The sequence below is a fragment of the Phocoena sinus genome, chromosome 13, assembly GCF_008692025.1.
Source record: "Phocoena sinus isolate mPhoSin1 chromosome 13, mPhoSin1.pri, whole genome shotgun sequence".
NCBI classification, from domain to species: domain Eukaryota; kingdom Metazoa; phylum Chordata; class Mammalia; order Artiodactyla; family Phocoenidae; genus Phocoena; species Phocoena sinus.
In genome coordinates this window covers 20,231,624-20,253,275 of record NC_045775.1, presented here as the reverse complement: position 1 = coordinate 20,253,275, position 21,652 = coordinate 20,231,624, and the positions used below count along the sequence as shown (strand labels likewise).

At 52.4% G+C, this 21,652-nt stretch overlaps 1 protein-coding gene across 2 annotated transcripts in view; it reads left to right on the top strand.

The window, feature by feature from the left end:
- The first annotated feature begins 696 nt into the window (after positions 1–696).
- The window catches only part of KIF3C (kinesin family member 3C), a 35,515-nt gene continuing 14,559 nt past the window's right edge, over positions 697–21,652 (top strand). Inside the window, exons 1-3 of one of the 2 annotated variants that reach the window (XM_032653191.1) lie at positions 697–2,888; positions 19,574–19,675; positions 20,315–20,437. In XM_032653191.1, coding sequence (XP_032509082.1) covers positions 1,356–2,888; positions 19,574–19,675; positions 20,315–20,437 — 1,758 coding nt within the window. In that variant the 5' untranslated portion in view covers positions 697–1,355. The remainder of the gene's footprint in view (positions 2,889–19,573; positions 19,676–20,314; positions 20,438–21,652) is intronic. The other variant, XM_032653190.1, reaches the window with a different exon arrangement.

Here is a 21,652-nt window from a genome sequence, read left to right as displayed (position 1 = left end):
AGGCTGGGAAGTGGCAGGAGTCAGAAGACGGAGAGGCTTTTTATACAATATGGAAGGCTGGTGTTGGAGGAGGGGAGGGGACGAGGGTGCATGTGCGGAGAGGATGTGAGGAGAGAATCAGCTGGAAGCTGGTTCCAGGAGACAGAAAAGGAAGGCCAGAAGTAAACCAGGGTAGGGAGAGGAAAGGACAGAGTCAAGAAACATTTAGGAGTTAGAATGCCTGGCAACACCCTTAAGGGGAGGGGTGACATGTACGAGTCTGCCGGCAGAAAGGCAGGAGCAGAAGAGAGACAGGGGATGCTGGTTGTGGAGGAAACAGGTGTGCGTAGCGGATACCCCGCATCCCCCCCCCAGCTAGGCTGCAACCTCTAACAGTCACTCCTGGGGCAGAACGCCAAAGAGGGAGGGGCCTACCGGACTGGAGAAGTCATTAGCAACCTGCCAGAACCGGGTTAACAAAGGCAGGACTACAACTCCCAGCATGCTCCGGCCCAGTGGGGTGACGGCGGGCGGTGGCTGCGCTGCACCCGTCTGGTGCGCACAGGACCTGGGTCGGCACCGGAGCCTGTCATTCCGGAGGGGTCTGTGGGGGTGCGAGCGGGCATGCACCCGGGTCCCCAGCGCACTGGCGGCGCAGGGCTCGCGATTCCCGCCCCACGGCCCCGCCCCTTGCCCCACCCCAGCCGGGCGGCTTAGCTGGGGCCGCAGCGCGGCGGCAACATCACTCTCGCTGCCGCTGCTCCGCCCCATCGCCTTCTGTTTTTCTCTCTCATTCTCCGGTGGCGACGGCGGGGAAGGAGGAGGCAAGGGCAGCAGCAGCCGCGCTGGCTGCAATGAATGATCCCCCAGCTGGGGGAGAGGACTCCAGGTGAGCCTCTGCCCTCGGGAGGGCCAGGACCCCTGGTCGCCCAGGACCTGCAGCCCCCCCGCCATGGATCCCTAGAGGAGGAGGAGGACAAGGAGAAGACAGCTCTGCCGCCCACCCCCATCCCATTTTCCTCTTCCTTTATCTCATTGTTGCTGTAGCTGTTTACGGCAGAGCTCCCGCTGCCCCAGCATGGGGCGGGCTCCGGGTACTGCCATTCGGCCGGCGCTGCTCCCGCTGCTGCCCGGCGATTCTGCCTAATTCTCCCTCCGCAGCTGGTGCAGCGAGGACCGGAGAGCGGTAGAGGCCCGGACTGCAGCAGCGACGGGGCCACCTCCCAGCATCCCCACCCTAGGAGTCTACAGGCGGATTGAAGAACGGCGCCTGGGGGCTGGGCCGGCCCCGCCGATCCGGACCTAGGGAGGACAGCAGGACCGCCTAGGCTGCGGAGAGGGGTGGGGGGGGTGGTCAGGAAGGACAGAGCAGCAAGATGGCCAGTAAAACCAAGGCCAGTGAGGCCCTGAAGGTGGTGGCCCGGTGCCGCCCCCTCAGCCGGAAGGAGGAGGCTTCTGGTCACGAGCAGATCCTGACCATGGACGTGAAACTGGGCCAGGTGACACTGCGAAACCCCCGCGCTGCCCTAGGGGAGCTGCCCAAGACCTTCACCTTTGATGCCGTGTATGATGCCAGCTCCAAGCAGGCAGACTTGTATGATGAAACCGTGAGGCCCCTGGTAGACTCGGTGCTTCAAGGTTTCAATGGCACCGTGTTTGCCTATGGACAGACCGGCACGGGCAAGACCTACACCATGCAGGGGACCTGGGTGGAGCCCGAGCAGCGCGGGGTCATCCCCAATGCCTTTGAGCATATCTTCACCCACATCTCGCGCTCCCAGAACCAGCAGTACTTGGTCCGGGCCTCCTACCTGGAGATCTACCAGGAGGAGATTCGGGACCTGCTCTCCAAGGAGCCTGGCAAGAGGCTAGAGCTGAAGGAGAACCCTGAGACAGGCGTCTATATCAAGGACCTGTCCTCCTTCGTCACCAAGAATGTCAAGGAGATTGAGCACGTGATGAACCTGGGGAACCAGACCCGGGCGGTGGGTAGTACACACATGAATGAGGTCAGCTCCCGCTCCCATGCCATCTTTGTCATCACCGTGGAGTGCAGTGAGCGTGGCTTGGATGGCCAGGACCACATCCGTGTGGGCAAGCTCAACCTCGTGGACCTGGCTGGAAGTGAGAGGCAGAACAAGGCAGGCCCCAATGCGGCTGGAGGGACGGCCACGCAGCCCACGGGTGGTGGCGGTGGTGGAGGTGGTGGTGGTAGTGGAGAGAGGCCTAAGGAAGCCTCCAAAATCAACCTCTCGCTGTCTGCCCTGGGCAACGTGATCGCTGCTCTGGCGGGCAACAGGAGCACCCATATCCCCTACCGGGACTCCAAGCTGACCCGGCTGCTCCAGGACTCTCTGGGGGGGAATGCCAAGACCATCATGGTGGCCACCCTGGGGCCAGCCTCTCACAGCTACGATGAGAGCCTCTCCACCCTGCGCTTTGCCAACCGGGCCAAGAACATCAAGAACAAGCCCCGGGTGAACGAGGACCCCAAGGACACGCTGCTGCGGGAATTCCAGGAGGAGATCGCCCGCCTGAAGGCCCAGCTGGAGAAGAAGGGGATGCTGGGAAAGCGGCTCCGGAGGAAGAGCAGCCGCAGGAAGAAGGCCGTGTCAGCCCCGGCTGGGTACCCTGAGGGGCCGCTGATGGAGGCCTGGGTGGCCGAAGAGGAGGATGACAACAACAACTACCGCCCGCCCCAGCCCACCCTGGAGTCGGCCCTGGACAAGAACATGGAGAATTACCTGCAGGAGCAGAAGGAGCAGCTGGAGGAGGAGAAGGCGGCCATCCAGGATGACCGCAGCCTGGTGAGCGAGGAGAAGCAGAAGCTGCTGGAGGAGAAGGAGAAGATGCTGGAAGACCTGCGGCGGGAGCAGCAGGCCACAGAGCTGCTCGCAGCCAAGTACAAGGTAAGAGCCCCCGAGGGAGCAGGGGCTCTCCAGAGGTCCCCAGAGGGATCTGGGCTGGCAGGCTTTTCTTTGAGGGTCTGTGACCTGGCCGGAAGCAAAGTGTCCTGCCCTCCTGCCAAGAGCTCCCCTGGAGAAGGCAGGCGAATTTCTGTGACTCTGGACTGCCAGGCAGAGCCTCCCTGGAGCACCTAGGAGGACGCACACACACACACACACACACACGCACACACGCACACACACACACGTGGCGCGCGCGCACACACACAGAGCACAGCAGCAGGCAGTCTCTCAAGCCAGTGAGCTTGGACTGGTCTGACCTGCTGCCTGTCAGTCTCTGCTGGTGGCCCCCAGTACCGGTCAGGTCCACGGACAGCCAGGCGGGCACTCAGCCCCATCCGGGTGTGGGTTCTCACTCTTGCCTGGCCACCTCCCTCATGACGTCCTCCCTTTGCAGCACCATCAAACCTCACACCATTTTAATATCTGACGTTTGGACACTTCACAGTTTACAAAATGCCCCACATACATGATCTCATTTGATTCTTACGGTAGCCATCCGGGGTCCTGCTTCTTAAACCCCCATTTTACAGGTGAGGGACTAAGGCTCAGAAGAGTGACATGACTGAGGTTCCATCCTACACAGCGGCAGGGCTGAGCTGGAACCAGTGGCCCTTGGGCTCTTTTAGTTCTTGGATGGCGAGGCAGGATTATACATGGGTCCTGCTCCCTGTGAAAGTGGTCCAGTGGTCCCCTGGGCCCATTGCATAGAATCTTAGGAAGGAGATCACGCAGAAGGTTGGAAAGAGCGCCGGGGTCTACGCTGGAGACCTGGCATCTTGGCCTGGCTCTGCTACAGCTCATTGAGTGACCTTGTGTATGTTGCTTCTTCCCTTCCTCAAGCCTCAGTTTCCCTTTTTGTAAAACAGAGCGTCGGCCTGGGTGATCTCTGAGGTTCTTCTGATCTGAAAAACAAACCAACTGGCCCCCACACCCAGGCCTCATCCTAGTAAGTTCCAATTCCCCATTGCCCTGAGAGATATCAGGGCCTCGGCGTCCCTCCTGAGCTGCTCCCTTCCCTGGGGAAGCCTCCAGGCCCCGTTGGAACTAAGCTGCAGAGGCCCCTGCCTGGCCAACCACAGACCTGTTAAGTTTCAATGCTGCAGATGCCATGACTCAATGTTCCAGGCATTTCCAGGTCCCTGGAGTCCTTAACACTGAGGGTTGGAGGAAGAACGCAAGGAACCGTGAGCTGATGACTTGCTGGGGGGAGCAAAACATTACCAGTTCTTAGTCCCTCTCAGGAGTGTGGGCTGGGGTGCAGGGAAGCCCTGCCTGGGAGGGAGAGTGGCAACGGCTGGAAGAGGGACAGATGAGCTACAGGCCATTGTCTGTGTTATGGGAATGTGCTGCTACACCAGGGGCTCTGGCCTTGCTTATTTAGTATGTAATTCACCTCCAGGAGCTCAGCAAGGGTTATGCTGAGCCGCTTCCTCAAAGGGATTGGTACATTTGGGGTCCTCCTGGGAGAAGCAGGATGTTAAAGGCAGGACAGTTAGACTCAGCTGTCCCAGGAGGAAGGGGATCCAGGCAGTCTAGTGCTTCCCACCAGGAAATCTTACATGGGCAATCTGTCACCAGTTTCATTACCAAGAGCCCCACCACCACCCCTTACTCCCTTCCCCATCCACCCTTAAAGCTGGGGGTCAACGGAAGCTAAGAGAGTGCACTTCAGCCCTGAGCAAATGGGTAGAAGGGATGAAGCGAAGGATCCAATGGGATCTCCCATTGTTGGCCACTCCCTGGTTCCCTCAGTAAGGTTCTTGGATCTAAGGCAATGTGGGGCATGGATAATGGGACTGTCAAGAGGTCAGGGCGGCCAGAGCCAGAATTCTTGTACCAGAGGCATAGCCCACAGAACCGCCCCCCCCCGCCATCTTACAGCTGCCAGGGGCCTTGGAAAACTGAGGCCCAGACTTGCCCAGGGCCACACAGGTGAGTTAAGGAGAGCCAGACTCTTTATACTTGGTCCGGCCTCTTTCCATTACACCAATGTCCTGATGTTGTTACCTGTGCTACCTGATAATCAGAGTAATTCATTTTTATGTAACTCTTTTATGTTTTAATCTCATGGAATCCTCCCAGCAACCTCAAGAGATGAGTATTACTATCTCCATTTGACAGTGATGAAAACCAAGGCTGGCGACTGTCTCCGTGACATGGGCTAATAGGCAGGCGTAGCCAGGACTGGAACCCAGGTCTTCTGATGGCCCCAGACCTGTGCTCTTTCCAAGTCTTCACGGATTCCTCCACATTTGATCTCTGTGTGACTCGGGGCAGAGGCCTTTGCCTCTCTAGGCCTCAGGTTTCCATTGGTCTGATGAGGGGAAGTCTGACACAGCTTCCTAGGGACTGGGTGAAATAGTCAGTATGTGCCAGGCTTTCAGGGGGAGGGTTGCCTGGTAAATTCCAGGGGGGGAATGATTCCACATTCTGTGACTTGTTGTCACACCCAGCCCTGGACGAACAGCAGCCAGCAAGCCCTGAATGGAGCCTGTATAGAGGACCCCGACCTCCCTATAGTCCTTAAGGGACTGCTGGTTCAGTGTTGGATGTTTCTAGGGTAGAGGAAGCAATCTGAGGGCTCTTGAGGGATCCACTGGGTAATGAGGGGAGGAGCATATGAGAGATGATCCCAAGCCTGCCCACTTCACAGGGCTGTGCTGAAGATTAAATGAGATCATTAGTGTGAAGGCATTTGAAATACGTTGAGAGCACTACATCAGTGGAGGGCATTAGCAGCCACTGGGTGGCTTCTGTCTGCCAAGCAGGGGTCCAGTGATCTCTAGGACTGACATCTTTGTCGTTGGCTTAACGCTTTCCTTCCCCTGCCATCCCGGCTGCCTTGCCATAGCCCTGCAGCCCTGGGAACAGAGCCAGGCGAGAAAGATCCGGGAGCCCTCCAAAGGCGGGAGCTCCGGTCCCTCCTGGAAATTAGCTGAGCTTCTGCTCCCCATCTGCAACACACTCCGGCTCCCACTTTCTGAGTTTCCACAACTCCCCTTGTCGCCTCCCTCATTCCCTTCTTCCAGTTCACACCACCCCTGGGGGCAGCTGAGCGGTAGCTGATGCGACCCAGTGCCCTCATTCACTCTCTCTGACTCATCTTACAGTCTGTCTCGCCTGTTTTCCCTGCCCGCCACCTCTAGGCTCCCCGTTCCCTTTGTTCTCCCCTCACTGTGTACAAACACCATGCCTGTCTCCTTGGAGTCTCCTTTCATATTTACCTCGGGCCTCAGGGGATGGGAGGGTGTGCAAGTGTCTGAGGGTTTGTGATTGTCATTAGTGCCCTGTTTATCAGTAGTCATTAGCCATCCATACTTACCTCGTGTCTCCGGGAGGGGGGGCTTGATAGCATACTAGACCTGAGAGGTAGGGAGAGTTGGTAAAGTCACAGGCAGACCCACAGCTGAGGTTATGCCTCTGTACAATGGCGACTCCAGTGTTTGTGTACAATGCACGTACTGCAGTGAGGACTGGGATGCCCGTAGCTTGATCTGGAGAAGGCCCACTTTAATTGTGCAAGGAACACTTTTTTTTTTTTTTTTTTTTTTTGCGGTATGCGGGCCTCTCACTGCTGTGGCCTCTCCCGTTGCGGAGCACAGGCTCCGGACACGCAGGCTCAGCGGCCATGGCTCACGGGCCCAGCCGCTCTGCAGCATGTGGGATCTTCCCGGACCGGGGCACGAACCCGCGTCCCCTGCATCGGCAGGCGGACTCTCAACCACTGCGCCACCAGGGAAGCCCCGGAACATTTTTTAATGACTGTTTTAATTTTGAGCTTAAGTTTTTGAGGGCTCGGGCTAGATGATTTCTAAAGCTTTGGTTCTAGATCTTTAGAAGGAAAGAAGAGTACGTATGTAGGGGAGGCAAGGGCTGCAGATGAGACAATATGCAGGCTGGAACTGACGGGGGGACTGGAAGAGGTAGAAACAACAGCACTGCTTGTTGATCCCCAAGTAAGTAGGTCTGGAGGGAGGGGGCGGGGTGCTGCTTGGCTAGAGCCCAACTCTCTCTGTGGTGGGTATGGGAAAGAGACCCTGCAGAAGCTGCCCCCAAAGCCAGAGGGATGAGGTCACTACAGAGAGTACAGACCGCACTGAATTTTTACTGTCTATTTGTGGGCCCCTCTTCTTCCTCCTATTTCTCAGCATTGGCATTAACCATAAACAGTTATGCAAGAGGTGTTTCAAGCCCGAGAAACAACAATAATTGCAAGAATAATGCCATTTACTTAACACTTGCCACGAGCCAAGCCCTATACCATATATGGTATACAAATTATCTCATGTAATCCCTACAAGCATCTTCCATGAAAGGTGTTATTACTGTTCCCATTTTATACATGAGAAAACTGAGGATTTATGACTTGCCCAAGGCCTTATGGTTTGTATATGGCAAATCTAGTTGAGCCCAGGTTGGTTTGACACAAACTTGGATCCTCTTTTATGCTTAAAGAATCAGGAACATTGGGCTGGGAACTGGTTGCTGGGGAGGTGGTGAAAAATGACAGGAGCTGGTGTAAACGCGTTGAGTTTAAGGTGACAAGAGTCCCGCAGGCGGCAGGAGGTGGAGCAGGGGAGTTTAGAAGCAAGCACGGGACCGGAAGTGGAGTTTGGGGGCTCATCTGTAGAAGAGGGCTCCAGTGAGCCCCCTGGCCCTCTGTTCTGGATGCTCTCTCCCTTTATGTAAGTGACTCCCAAATCAAGGTCTCCTGTCCAGGTCTTTGCTGACCTTTTTTTGTAGAGTGCTGTTTTCGGGGCATGGATATCAGAGTCAGGCAGGCCTGGGTTTAGTGATTTACTAGTTCTGAGACCTCAGTTTCCCCATCTGTAAAATGGGATAGTAACAGTACCTATGTCATAGTTCTATTGAGAGGATGATAATCGACATTAAAGCACTTTGCATAGTTCCCGGCGTGTAAGTGTTCGTAAATAATAACTTTATTACTGTTATCTTCAACTGCTTAATGGATGTTTTCACTTGACTACCTTCCTGATATGTTAAACATATCACATTTTCGTCTGGCATTCAAGGCCTACCAGAGTCTGGCTGTAATATATGTCATCAATCTCGCCTGCCTAAGCAAGAGATAAGAGAAGCTAACAGCCAACTCGTCTACCCCATACTTTGAACTCAGGATGTACCTCACTGCCCTTCTGCTGATTGCACTGTTTTTGTATCCTCGATTATCCTGGTAACCAGGGAGTGGGAGTTACAGGAGCAGGTTAAGCTCAATGTAAAGAACTTCTTAATAGTTAGAATCGATCTACTTCTAGAGATAATGGGCTCCAATCCCTGGAAGTGTCCGAGGAGAAACTGAATGTCACAGTTGCTCTAAAGGGATTCAGGTACCAGAAAAGCCATTGAACTAGGTGATCTTTAAAGTCCCCTCCTCTTCAAAGTCCTTAATTGTTAAAAGTAGTAAAAGTAGTATTTTTTAAAGCAAAATATGAAATGTTCGGTTCATCTTTTTGAAAATTAAGGTGACAGGATTTAAATGTTAATGAAGGAGATCAACCAATAATAGAGATATTTCCAGCTCTCTATCATGGCCAATTAGAGAAAGACAATGAGAAGCAGAAAATAGAAGAAAATGGGAGGAAAGACAGGAAAGAAGTAGAGGGGGACAGTGAAGAGGGGAAAGAGAAATGGAGTCACAGAGTCGGGAAGAAAGAAGGAGAGAGAGTGCGTAAGGGGTGGACAGCAGTGTTTCTGGGGAGGAGAAACCCCAACTGGGAGAGAAAATGCTCAGGGGGAGAGAGTGAAATAGCATGGTTCCAGTCTCCTGATCTTAAGGTTAGTCTCCACATAGGGCTGTGTCCAGTCTCTAGAGACTCCCCAATAATCTGGGGAGTGTCTACGATCCCAAAACTGGCCTGGTTCCTTCCACATGTCCCCAAGGACACCAGCCCCACGCCAGACACTCTGAGACTTACAGGGCCGGGTCGTCACGGAACTGTGCGCACCCGCACCTCCATCCCAGCTGAGTCGTCCATGATCCTTAAGAGAAGAAGCCTCACCATAGCAAGTGACCAGAGCTCCAGGCTGGGTCTGGTATCTAGGTCAGAGTCCATGGCCTCTTGGCACTGTTGGGAGCAGTAACTTTCATTCCTTCGTCTCCCTGGTGGGTGTGGTCAGTTAACAGAATTTCCATGAGCTGGGGGCATTTGGTAATATAAAGGTTGGACCGGCAGGAAGCGTTTAAGACTAATACATTTGCATCAGAGGTTCTGGGATTCAAGTTATGTTGGGGCTCAGCAGGCCTTTTGGTCCAGTGTTGGGTGTCTCTTGCTGTGTGTTGGCTGGCGGAGTGTATTATCATATTGCCCTTAGTCATCTCCAGCCCCCGGATAGCGCAAGATTGGATGAAGTGGCTGTGATAATGTTCTCATTGTGCTCTGAGGACTAGGAGGAAGGGCCTGGAATTCAGGGGGAGAAGGGTACCCCCTCCCATCTGTGCCCTGCCAGCCTGCTGTCCCTAGCCAGTCTGGGGCACTTCTGGGGCCAGCTGGGCCTGAGAGCTGCTGAATCAGGTAGCCTGAGTAGATAAGAAAATGGTCTCGCTTCCCACCAATCCAGCCCTTCAGCCATGGGAGCTGCACAAGGCAGACTCCGTGCTCAGAGCTTATAGGGCACCTGTACCAGTGCTTTGGAGTATATCTAGAATTTTTAATACCCCGAGGAATTCCTGGGCATTAAATCCTGGTCAGACTAAAGACTTACTTTCTAGTTGTCTCCTTTTCCTCTCAGATGTACTTCACTGAGGGGTGCCAGGCCCTGGGTTGAACTGTTTCTGCGGTGGTAGGTAATGGACCTGCAGGCTTTCTCCTTTCTTCAAGTGAGCCAGCAGAATAATAATAACAGCAACAACTGGAATAATAACGGTAGCTACCGCTTCTTTAGTGCATGTTTAATGCCAAGTACTCGCCGTACTCTCGCATTGTTTGATTCAGTCTCCACAGTAGCACCATGAAGTAGTAGTGTTTTAATCTCCATGTGACAAATGAGGATACTAAGGCCCAGTAACAACGAGGGAACCATCCAAGGTCACATGCCTGTGAGGTGTTAGCACCAGCATATGAGCCTATGTCTGCGTGACTCCAAAGCCCACGACCTTCCCCTCCACACTGTATCACCAACTCAGAAAGGAAGGCTCCACGCCAGATCCCTGGCTGGTAGGCCCCAGTGGGAGCACTTGTCTGCTGAGATGCTTGACTCAACTCTGTCCTTCCACATGATGCAAACCCCCAGCCTCTGACCTCAGCCTAGAGCCGTTCATTCATATAATCGACAAGTCTTTTTTAACACTATGACCAACAATACAAATCAGTAGATAGGCTTAACCTTGTCTTTAAATTGTTTAAGTTTCTGGAATGAATCACAAGAACTCACCAATAATGGTTATCTCTAGGGATTTTAATAGGAAGGGGGCTTTTATTTTTCACTTTATAGTGTTTTTACAACAAGCATATATTACTTTGTTAATTAAACAAAAACAAATCTAGAATTTTTAAAGGAGAGAAATATATAAAAGAAATGTGTTAATACATGGTTGGAAGATTGGCTTAAGTGAATAATTGAGGGGAATCCAGAGTTGATAATGATTCTTAATGATACCCAATTATTGGTAATCCTGTGACTTTGGACAAGTCACTTCCCCTCCCAGGGACTGTAAGAAATGATCAGTAGATGATTCCTTGCTCTCTGCACCATTTGCCTATTCATCTTGGAAGCAGTGGGTCAGGAGCCCAGGGTGAGAGACAGCCTGGATGAGGGGCAGTGAGGGCTGGAGAGGAATGACCAAGCACTACCTGGAAGCTGGAGGCTGAACGACCCAGGATCTGTAAAATACTGAGTCTGCACCTTATGGATCCTTAGGTCTTATTTATCCATTGCTGGCTTTGTTGCGTTCTGTTGTCTGGCTGGGTTCGCATCCCTGGTGCTGGAGAGAAACCCTTTAGCACAACACAAATAAGTGAGGGAAGTAGGGGAGAAAGACAAGGTGAGGATCAGATCTGAAGTGCTCATGGTTTTCTCGCTCAAGTAGATGGGCTGATTTTTTTCTTCCTGCTTGTCTCCAGGGTGGACTGAAGCATTTCTGGGCATCCGTACCCTGTCCAGGGCAAGGCTGGAAGTAGAGTCCAGCTTACCTCACTCCCCAGCCAATATGTTTCCTGATCTCTAATTGTTCCTTCTTCTTGATGAGAGAATTACTAACATTTGAAAGACCATTTATGTAGATTTTTGAGCCATCCAAGGAGACTCAAGGCAGGAAACTCGGACGCGGTTTCCTGATTTATGTTCCCCAAGGCAGAGAACCACTGAAAATAGCACTATTCTTCCCCCCACCATTGTCTCTTTCATTTCTTCTTCCCTTACTGCTGGTTCCTTGAGATCTATAACCAGTGGCCGCAAAAGGAGAAGCAGGTCTGTGATGGTAGGCATGGCCGTATTTCCTAAGAGGTGGGAGCCAGGATTGTTGCAGTAGTTATTTTGTTTTGCTCTTTGTGATGAGTGGTGGGTAAATGTCAATCAGGTACTGGAACAGCAAGTAACCACTGACATTTGATTGTACATTATCATTTACCAGGTAGTTCCACATCTATTATGCAACTCACCATTCTTACCCAAAGCCTGCAAGGTTAGTGGGTATTTGCCCCATTTTACGGATGAGAAAACTGAAGTCCAGGAGCTGATGCCCTAGATTTCTTAGCAAATAGGATGGTAGAGTGTGTACCAGGATTCAAGTTCTCTGACTGTCATGCCCAGTGCCCTTTACATCTTTCCACCATGGAACTTGTGAGGTGGCCCTTCCCGTGAGCATTCGGGTTTCAGCCTCTCTGGGGGACCCTAGTATTACTGGCGACCTCCCCCCACACACGCAGTTAAGAGCTCTATCCTGCTTATCTCAGAGGCCCCTATAAGAACTTCACACAGGCAGAAGCGACTTCAGCAGAACCCTGCCTGTTTCATCTGGAAGAGAAAGAAATGGTGCCCTGAGCTTTCCTGATGGTTCCTGAGTTGGCAAAGGTGCTAAGACCAAATGTTGCTTTCCTCCAAGGCACCTTTCTGCCTGAACCCAGGAGAAAGCTGTGGAGCAAGAAAAAGGACCCTGGACTTGGAATTAGGAGGCTGATGTTTAAATACCACTTCTGCCGCTCCATAACCTCAAGCAAGTCACTTCACCTGTCTGAGCCTTAGTTTCCTTTTATGTCAAACGGGGATCATACTCGTTATCTCATAAGGTTCTTGTGATGATGAAATAGGATGATTAATGCAAAAAGGACCTAGCCCAGCCACAGGCACATGGCACGTTGCATCTGAGACTCCTGTCTCCTGCAGAATGTCATAGATTAGCTGGCAGTGGCAGCGCGGAGCCTGTTTGGCTTCTCTGTAAAATCATCCTTGATGATATCTCCTCAGAAGGGTGGCTGTCTGGGCCCGGCTGTCTCCATTCTGGCTTTCCAGATCAGCACTTAATGAGTGCTGGGGTCTCCTTCCTCCTCCTGATTTTGCACTACAGTTGCTCCTGGAATGGGAAAAGGTGAGTCTCTCACCTTTATCCCAAGCTGTATCTGCAAGCTGACATGGTCCCTGTGGTGATCTTGGCTGTTAATTGTCACAGCAGCTGACCTGCCTCTCATACCTGGAATCGAGGACCCTAATCGAGTTGGGAAATTATTTGGAGAGTTGCATAGTCAATATAAGAGCAGACACACATACCGATTCCGTAATTATGAGACTCCAGGCTTAGAATTCTCCATCTCCGGGCCTCAGTTTTGTCATCTGTAAAGCAAAGGCGGTAGGGGTGATTCCCTGAGGTCACCTTAGTTATCCGGTGATTCGTTTCCCTCTTGCAAGAGTCAGACCGTGTCCTTGGAGCTCCCAGCCCTGTCTTTTCCACCCCACAGCCTCTGCTGGCCTTTTAGTTACAATGGACATATTTAGAACCAGTAGAACCAAACCCAGTCCTGTCCACAGGCCCCACCCACCTGGACTCTTTTGCCCTGAGACATCACAAGGGCAGCATTAACTGGGGCAGCTAAGAGCTCTAGGGAACTTTTCCTGGGGACTAGAAACCCCATATTCTGCTTAGTGCCCTCCCAGCCTGAAGTGGGCCCAGGGATTTGAGGCATCCCTGTCCCTCCCTGCCCTCCTTAGGTGATTAAAGTTAAAGACAGAGATCTCTGAGGAAAAGGAGGAGACGGCCACTGGTATCCTCCAAGAAATGGGGAAAAGCAAAAGCAAGAGCAAAAAAGCTGTTTCTAAGCAAAGAACTGCAGCCATGCATGACATATTTCAGAGCGGGGGGATGAAACAGGCAGCAATGAACTGAGACTGGGGAGAAGCGGGCACTGAGGCCCTGCACCTGGATTGGGGCCCACCCCCAGATTTCGTGCCAGGACCAGCCCCGTCTTCTAGCATGAGGCAGGTTCTGTCAGGCAGGCTTGGCTGACAGTGTGGGCTGGGCCGGTGGGCAAGACTTGGCGAGAAACCGGTAAGGCACATTCGGTTGTCATTTAAATCACATGTGTGTCGGGGCAGGGCTAGGCAGAGAAGCATAGGGGCAGTGGACAAATGGGATGGGGTGATGCGGGCAGTCAGGCATCGTCCAGGAACCCTCTTCATGGAGCCCAGGGCCTGGCCAGAAGGAGACATCCTGAAGCGAGATTTCCAGGTCCAAGGAGGAGGTTTAACACGAAGCCTGATGAGCAAGAATCAGCGCAGAAACCAGTCCTGGGAATCACATCGTGGGGGTGGCAGTGGGAGGAGGGTTGGGACTTGGAGGCCCTGGTAGTCTCGGCTGATGCATCAGATTCCGGGCCTGATTGGCAGCTGAAGTTCTGCCTGACAATGTCCAAATGGGTTTCTTGAGCTACGTGTGGGCAGCTGGAGAAGGTGTGGGCCGAACAAACAAAGAATCGTTTTGAATCAGGTCCATCTCCACACTTTAAAATCACCACAAAAAAAAAAAAGAAGCATAAAGGAGCATTTTGTAAAAGGAGAGATCAGACCTTTGCAAGTCTACCGCAAAGGTATAGAGAATATAAAATAAATGGGAGGCTCAATTTTCTATCTCTTATTAAGTAAAATTGAAAGTCATGATAATACTTGATGACTATGACATTGTAATAAAAATGGTTCCATTATTTATTGCTGGCAGTGGTTTAGAAAGGTAACTTGACAGTATGTTCTAAGATATACGAAATGTTTACAGCCCTCTGTCCACTCCTGAAATTTCCTTCTGAGAAAGTCTCTAAAAAAGCAAAAAATTGGGAATTCCCTGGCAGTCCAGTGGTTAGGACTCAGTGCTCTCACTGCCGAGGGCCTGGGTTCAATCCTTGGTTGGGGAACTAAGATCCCACAAGCCACGCTGCTTGGCCAAAAAAATTATATGCACAGAGTGTTTATTGTAAACATTAAGCAAACAACCAAAATATCTTATAATGGGGGTTAATTAAATATATTATAAATCATCCACTCTAAACATTATGCAGTCATTAAACATATAATCATAAACCTTATGGAAGTAACAGGAAATTCTTGAGATATTTGATGAAATGGAAATAGCAGGACATAAACTTATATTTATACCATGTCTATAGATGTGAAAAAATGATGTGTGCATATGGAAAAATCTGGGGGAAAAAGCTAATTAATTAGCTATGAGAAGGAATACATGAATTTTTTCCCATTTTGTTTTATTTCTGTGGTTATTTGATGTTAGTGCAGTTTTTTTTCTGAAAGCGGAAAAAGACAATAAAAGGTTAAAAATGTGTCCCCAGAATCCTTTAATGAACTGTGAGGTATTTAATCCAGTACCCCTGAGATAATGCATTCCATACATTTATTACCTTCTGTAAACAGAACTTCTCTTTGTTCTAAAACTCAAGGTACAAGCTCTTACTCTCCGTACTAGGGATTGATTGGAAAAGCCTGGAGCTTTCCTTTTCACACCTGTTTTGATGGTATAATTTCCAGGTCTATCCTCTTAACCTTTCTTTGTCTTTGCCAACTAAAGAGTCCTATTTTTTTTAAGTCTCTTATAATAGCCCTTGCATGGTTTTAGCTGCCCTTCTCTGGATCTTCTCTCTCCTTCAAGTCCCCGGAGATGCAGCAAGGGACTACACACAGTACTCCAGATTCAGCTGCATCATAGTTTTATATTAGGGTAGAATGATTTTTGTGTTGTTTCCAAAAAGCCTTGGAGATGGTGCCTGGCCAGATGCTCTTAGCTTTTTTAGCTGTGGCAGCATATTAAGCCAACGTCTTCTGGGAACAATAGAGAATTACTCCCCCTCTTTTCCCTCTGTTTTGGTTTATAACTGATGGCTCACAGCTATCATTTAATGAGTAGAGCGAAGATTACTTTTTCCCAAAATGTAAAATTCTAACTGACGCTCATCTGCCATTTTTTGGTCAGCTCACACGGCCTAGAAATTCTGCTTTTTACCACCTGCAAGAATCTGGGGGCATCTGTGAAGTTGGTATTTTACCTGTACACCCTTTCTTGCATGATTTCTGATGGAAGTCAGTACCCCCATTTAACATTTGGACATTTTTCCACCTAGAGAGGTGCCTGTTCATTTCTGTTTCCTTTCCCTCATCCCCCTCCCGTTTCTCTGTCTCCTCACCCCCTCCCCCATGTAACTTTGAGTAACCTCTGATGTAGGACCTTGCCAGGAGCATTTTAACCTCTAAAGTTCTGGCCACTGGCTTCCCCATGGACTGAAATAATCTATTTTGTCCCTGAAAGGACTCTTGGAGATTAGTCAGACATGATTTCCTCTTGCTGGAAACGCGTTGCTTTTCTTATAGCAGGTTCTGCTTCCTAAAGCACGCCACACATTGTCTGCAGTAGGAAGAGCATGGGCTTTGGAGCCAGGCAAACCTGGGTCTGGATTCTCCATTTAAACTGAACAGCTGTGATGTGACCTTGGATGGATTACTTAACCTCTTTGAGCTTTCGGCAGAAAAATGATGGTGTTAATAATATGCCACTTAAAACACGTCGCACAGGTCACCTGGGGGTCTCGGATGCTGAGTCACTGGGTCTGCATAGGGCCTGAGATTCTGCATTTCTAACAAGTTCTCAGATAATGCTGATTCTGGGGACTGCTAAAAGCAGGGATTCCCAAATTTGCACACTGGAATCCCCTGGGAACCTTTGAAAACCACCGATGCCTGGACCTCACCACCTGCCCCCTCCATTTCCAGTTTAACTGGCAGTGGGATGTAGCCTGGGCACTGAGCCTTTTAAAAGCTCCCCAGGTGATTCTAATGTACATCAACGTTTGAGACTCAATGCCTGAAGGGTTATTAGCAGAAGTAAGTGTGAGACACCTGGCGCATAGCAGGTGCAAAGAAAAGGATGGTTTTCTTTCTCTTGGTGCCTTGCCCTGTGCTTCTCTCTCCATCCTCATCCCCAGTCTTTACATCAGGTAGGAGAAAGCAGGGCATCAGCTGTCGCCCTGTGTCTTCCTTACTAGAGTCTCCTCTAGAGCATCTGGCTTGGGAGTTCTCACTGCCACTTGTGAGGGGAAGGGACCAAGATAACCCTGCCATGTGGCCTGGCACTGGGAGTTTCAAAAGCGCCCCAGGCGATTCTAATACGCAACCTATTTTGAGAACTAGTGTCTTTCTATTCGGTGGCAAAGAGTGAAGAACACTAGGGCCACATAACATGCCAAGGGAAGTGTGAGGACTCAGGGCTGGAGCAGGCAAGTGTGTCCTAGAATGGGGGGCCAGGCCAGATACCAGGTCCCCCCAAATGCCATTACAGTTAGAGGGATCAGTTATCCATGGCCTGCAGCAGTCGGGGGCTTCCTCTGTGGACAAGGAAGCTTCCTCCTTCCTCCCTCTTCACACCCAGCCCATCCCTCCTGCCAGGCTTCCCAGATGCCCAGACCCTGCTTCTCTGCCCCTTAGCCAGTGCATGTGGCTTGACCAATTGAAGGAGAAGCTGAGGTGAAGATCCAGTTCTGCTCTGGATGAGTGAGCCCAGAGAAAGGACCTGGAACCCCTCTCTGAGGCTACCCCAAGGAGTCCTTTCTGTTCATCAAACATATTGAGCATTTACTGTGTGCCAGGCACTGTGCTAAGTCCCAAGACTCAGATCCGAGTAAGACATGGTTCCTGACCTGAAGGAGCACACAGAGGAGACAGGATGTAAACAAATCATGGGACAATATGGGAAAATAGTAGGAAAGTGTCCTAGCTATTGAGGAGGCCTAAGGGAGGAAATGTGCAGAGTTGAGGGAATCAGAAAACTTCCCAAGATGCTCAAGCTGTGTCTCGCAGGGAAAGTAGCCATTTTCCAGGTGGATGTGAAGCGGGGAGAGAAGCCTGGTCTTGTGAAAAGGCACAGCCCACTCAGGGGGCTGGGATTCTTTTGGCAAAGCTGGAGCACAGAGCACATGTGGGGAGTAGGTGAGACCAGCCCACGGGGCCAGTAACTGCTACAGACTTTGTGGTTCATCCTGCAAGGAATGGAGGCCCTTTCAATAGTTTGCAGCAGAGGAGAGGCATGTTCAGACTTGTGTGGTTGGCGGATCCCCTTGGGTGTCATGTGGAGAGGGCTGGAAGGGGAAACTGAGGTGGGGGGAGATCCTGGCAATGATCCAGGTGAGTCATGGGGACCACAGTGAAGTGAGCCGTTGTGATGAGGATGAAAAGGAGGGAAGAAGGTGAGCTGTACCCAGAAGACAGACTTGATGGGATTTAATGACTGGCCAGATGAAGGGGCTGAGTGAGCTGCAGGGCGGGGACTCAGGTGAGGTGGGTAAGGTGCCTGGGGCACACAATTTAAGGAGTCACTCATGCAAAGGGTGGACAAGTGTGACCGTGAGAGAGAAGGAGTCTGTGCTGTGGAGGTGGGTGGATGGTGAGATGGTAGCCAGGAGCAGGGCCTGGGGGAGGTGCTAGTGCAGCCCTGGCTACGCTGCCATGGGGAGGGTGCCTTGCTTGGCAACAGCTCCCTCTGAGGCTGCGTGGGGCGGCTCTGACTGGCCCTGCTTCACTCCGTGTCCTCTGTCACCCTCACACAGCCCAACCTCTGACCCCGCGAAAGCAACCTTCGACCCCTGTCCTGCTCTGTCCTCCGTGACGGATGGTACAGGGACCCCCTGCTCCCCTATCCTGCCAGCACACCCTGCTTGGAGAGCCCTCAGGCAGGTCAGTGGCTCAAGGTGTTTTCAACCTTCCAGGGGGCCTGGGATGAAATCAGTGGACAGCTGGCATGCCCCGGGCAGCACCCTCTGACTAGCAATAATGAAAATGCATTTTTTAAAATTAATTAATTTATTTATTTTTGGCTGCTTTGGGTCTTCGTTGCTGCGCGCGGGCTTTCTCTAGTTGCGGCGAGTGGGGGCTACTCTTCGTTGCGGTGCGTGGGCTTCTCATTGCGGTGGCTTCTCTTGTTGCGGAGCACAGGCTCTAGGCACGTGGGCTTCAGTGGTTGCAGCACGTGGGCTCAGTAGTTGTGGCTCGTGTGCTCTAGAGCACAGGCTCAGTAGCTGTGGTGCACTGGCTTAGCTGCTCCGTGGCCTGTTGGATCCTCTCGGACCAGGGCTCGAACCCGTGTCCCCTGCGTTGGGAGGTGGATTCTTAACCACTGCGCCACCAGGGAAGTCCCTGAAAATGCATTTTAATGTAGTCACAACTTAAACAGTTTCCCCTACTCCTTTATTATTTAAGCTTCAGATTCAACCATCATCTATGGAATGTCTGTGCCAAGTGCTGGGTCGGGCTGGGGGTGCTGCACACAGCGCAGGGGCTCAGTGGGGAGACTGGCGTGGAGCTCAGATCTCACCCCTGTTAACTAGCTGCATGGCCTGAGGCTAGTTCCTCTCAGTTTCTTTACTTGTTGCCTGGGGTCTCTCTGGGGGTGAGGATGGAGACACCTGGCAGGTAGCGGTAGCACTCAGCAGATGTTTGCTGTGGCTTTCCTTCCCAGAGCAGAGGCGGCTCCAGGGTTATGGACGTGAGAGGTGACAGATAACTCGGCCGAGACCTTGCAGTTGGTGGGTAGAGCCCAAGTCTTTCTGGCCATCTCCAAAGCTCATGCTGCTTCTGGGGCCCCATGCGCCCCTTAGTGCTGCAGAGTTTTCTCCCTTTGGCTTTTCTTCTGTTTTCCAGCTGAAGATTAGAGCCTTTCCTGCTGCCTGTGTGAGAACCCCCTTCCTGAGTCAGGAGTCAGTTACCTAAAGGGCTGGGCTGCCCAGTGACTGTATCCGGTGTCTCCCCGCCTCCTAACACCAGCTGGGTCCTGTTGCCAGGATTAGGTTGCCACCCGCACTCCCTTCCCAAGCGTGGTGAACCAGCCTTCCGTATATCCAAAGCAAAGCTTCCATATCCAAAGCAAACAGAGCAGGTGCCCTGTATTCTCTGAGGGATTCCCTCTCTTCGTCTCACCTAATGGTCCTGCTGAGAATGGGAGCCTTGTGCTGGGGCCCAGGAGGCTGGAGGGGGAAACTTGCTGAGGGTCATGAGGCTCCTTCTGGGACACATCTTCTGTCCCCTCCTGGAAGGACCACAAAACAGAGAAGCCAGACCTCTCAAGCTGGGGCTGCTGTGGCCCTTTGAAAAGCCCCAAAGCCCATCTCTTCAGCCCTCTGTGTCCGCAGGCCATGGAGAGCAAGCTGCTCATCGGGGGCAGGAACATCATGGACCACACCAACGAACAGCAGAAGATGCTGGAGCTGAAGAGGCAGGAGATTGCCGAGCAGGTAGGGCAGGGGTCTTCAGGTCCCTGGGTTGGGTGGGAGGGGCACATGGCCTTGAGGTCGCACGGGGGTGCTTAGGGCAGTGAGCCATCGTGGGCTCAGTATCCCTGGAATTACAGCGCTGAGAACCTAAGGCATGCTGCCCTGCATCCCTTGGGTCCACTGCCCAGGTGGTGGCTCTCCATGAGGACAGCCTCCGTAAGGCACCTGGTACTAATTCCTGGGCCTTCCACAAAGGTGTGTGTTCTTTGCCAATTGCAGGACTGTGCCCTAAATCATCAAGAACCACAGTTTGTTCGTCTTACCAATCAATTGTGATACTACATGGGAGAGGCTGAGGCAGCTGGAAAGCCAGTATCTGGGCATCGGTATACGGGGTCGACACCCCTGGAATGCCACAGCTGTTAGGGCTGAGGTCTCCTTCCATGGGGGGTAGTGCCTTGGCAAAAGCGTGGCCATATGAGCTGAGAAGAAGGTTCAGAGAGGCTCCACTGAGGATGGGGTGGGAGTAATGGATGTGGGCCATGGGGTGCTCCCTGCTGCCTCCTAGCGCCCGTGGTCATGACGAAGCCAGGTTCCATGAGAGGCAGAGCTCCCCAGTACGTGCTGCCCCGCTGAGTCCTGCGCCCTGCCTTGGCCTAGAAACGCCGCGAACGGGAAATGCAGCAGGAGATGATGCTCCGAGACGAGGAGACCATGGAGCTCCGGGGCACCTACACGTCTCTGCAGCAGGAGGTGGAGGTCAAAACCAAGAAACTCAAGAAGGTGAGATGCCACACAGAACTGGGTCAAGGTGTGTAAAGGCCTGGCAGCCTCTGCCGGAGACGTCACCTGCCCAAGGGGCGTGTGCTTTAGCGACCCCCTCCCCACTTTGCTTGGACTGCTGACCCCCTGAGTTACACTCCGTGGGTGCTGGGTGAGGAGCGGGGGGTAGGCGGGGGTCTGGGTGGGGTGGGATAGAGCCTTTCCTTCTGGGCCAGGAGGGGCCGGACAGGCTGGGAACACTTTTACTTCTACTCTCCAGGGTTGCCATCCTCGTGGTCCTGGGTAACTTCCCCCTTTACTCTGGTGTCACCAGTGAGTCACAGTTTGGATAACCAGGCACAGAGCAGGCCAGGGGAGTGGTGGGGAAACCTGAGGAGACTCGAGCCTGGGAGCACTGAGAGGGAGCACAGGGCTCTCCAGGGATGAGAATGTTGGCCGCCAGGACCCTGCAAAGTCCATGGCCAGGGAAAGGCGTGTGCGTGAGCTGAGGGCCTAGGGCAGGAAGCAGCAAATTCCAGTCTGGATTCTGGGAAGAACCTGGAGCGCCCTTAGATTGCTGAGGTGGCTGCCCCAGAGCAGGCCAGGCAGAGGCCCAGCTCCAGTGGCAGTTTCCAGGGACACACCTTTCAGTGGGTTAGGGGTGGGACAGGAAGGTTGGAGCTGCCCTCCACACCCCTACTTTTTTTTTTTTTTTTTTTCTGTACGCGGGCCTCTCACACACGTGGCCTCTCCCGTTGCGGAGCACAGGCTCCAGACGCGCAGGCTCAGCGGCCACGGCTCACGGGCCCAGCCGCTCCGCGGCATCTGGGATCTTCCCACACCGGGGCACGAACCCGCGTCCCCTGCATCGGCAGGCGGACTCTCAACCACTGCGCGTCTCACTGCACTCTCACCCATCCTACTCCTGCCTCTCCAGCGGCTGGATGGGTCACCTTGCAAACTGGCTGTGGCTCCCTTCCTTCCCTGAGCCCTGGACGGCAGTCCTGATACTTGCGTCCTGATTCCGGCTCTTCTGTTACCTCGTTGTATAACCTTGAGCAAGTCTGTGCCTGAGTTTCCTCACCTATAAAAGGGGGTGTTGGATCAGAAGTTCCCTCGCATCCCTTCAGATTTGAACATTGCACGATGTGGACAGCAGCTGAGCGAGCAGGTTAACAGGCCAGAGTGTGGGAGGGACAGGGCAGCCTTTAGAATAACCCATTCCGATGGATGGTG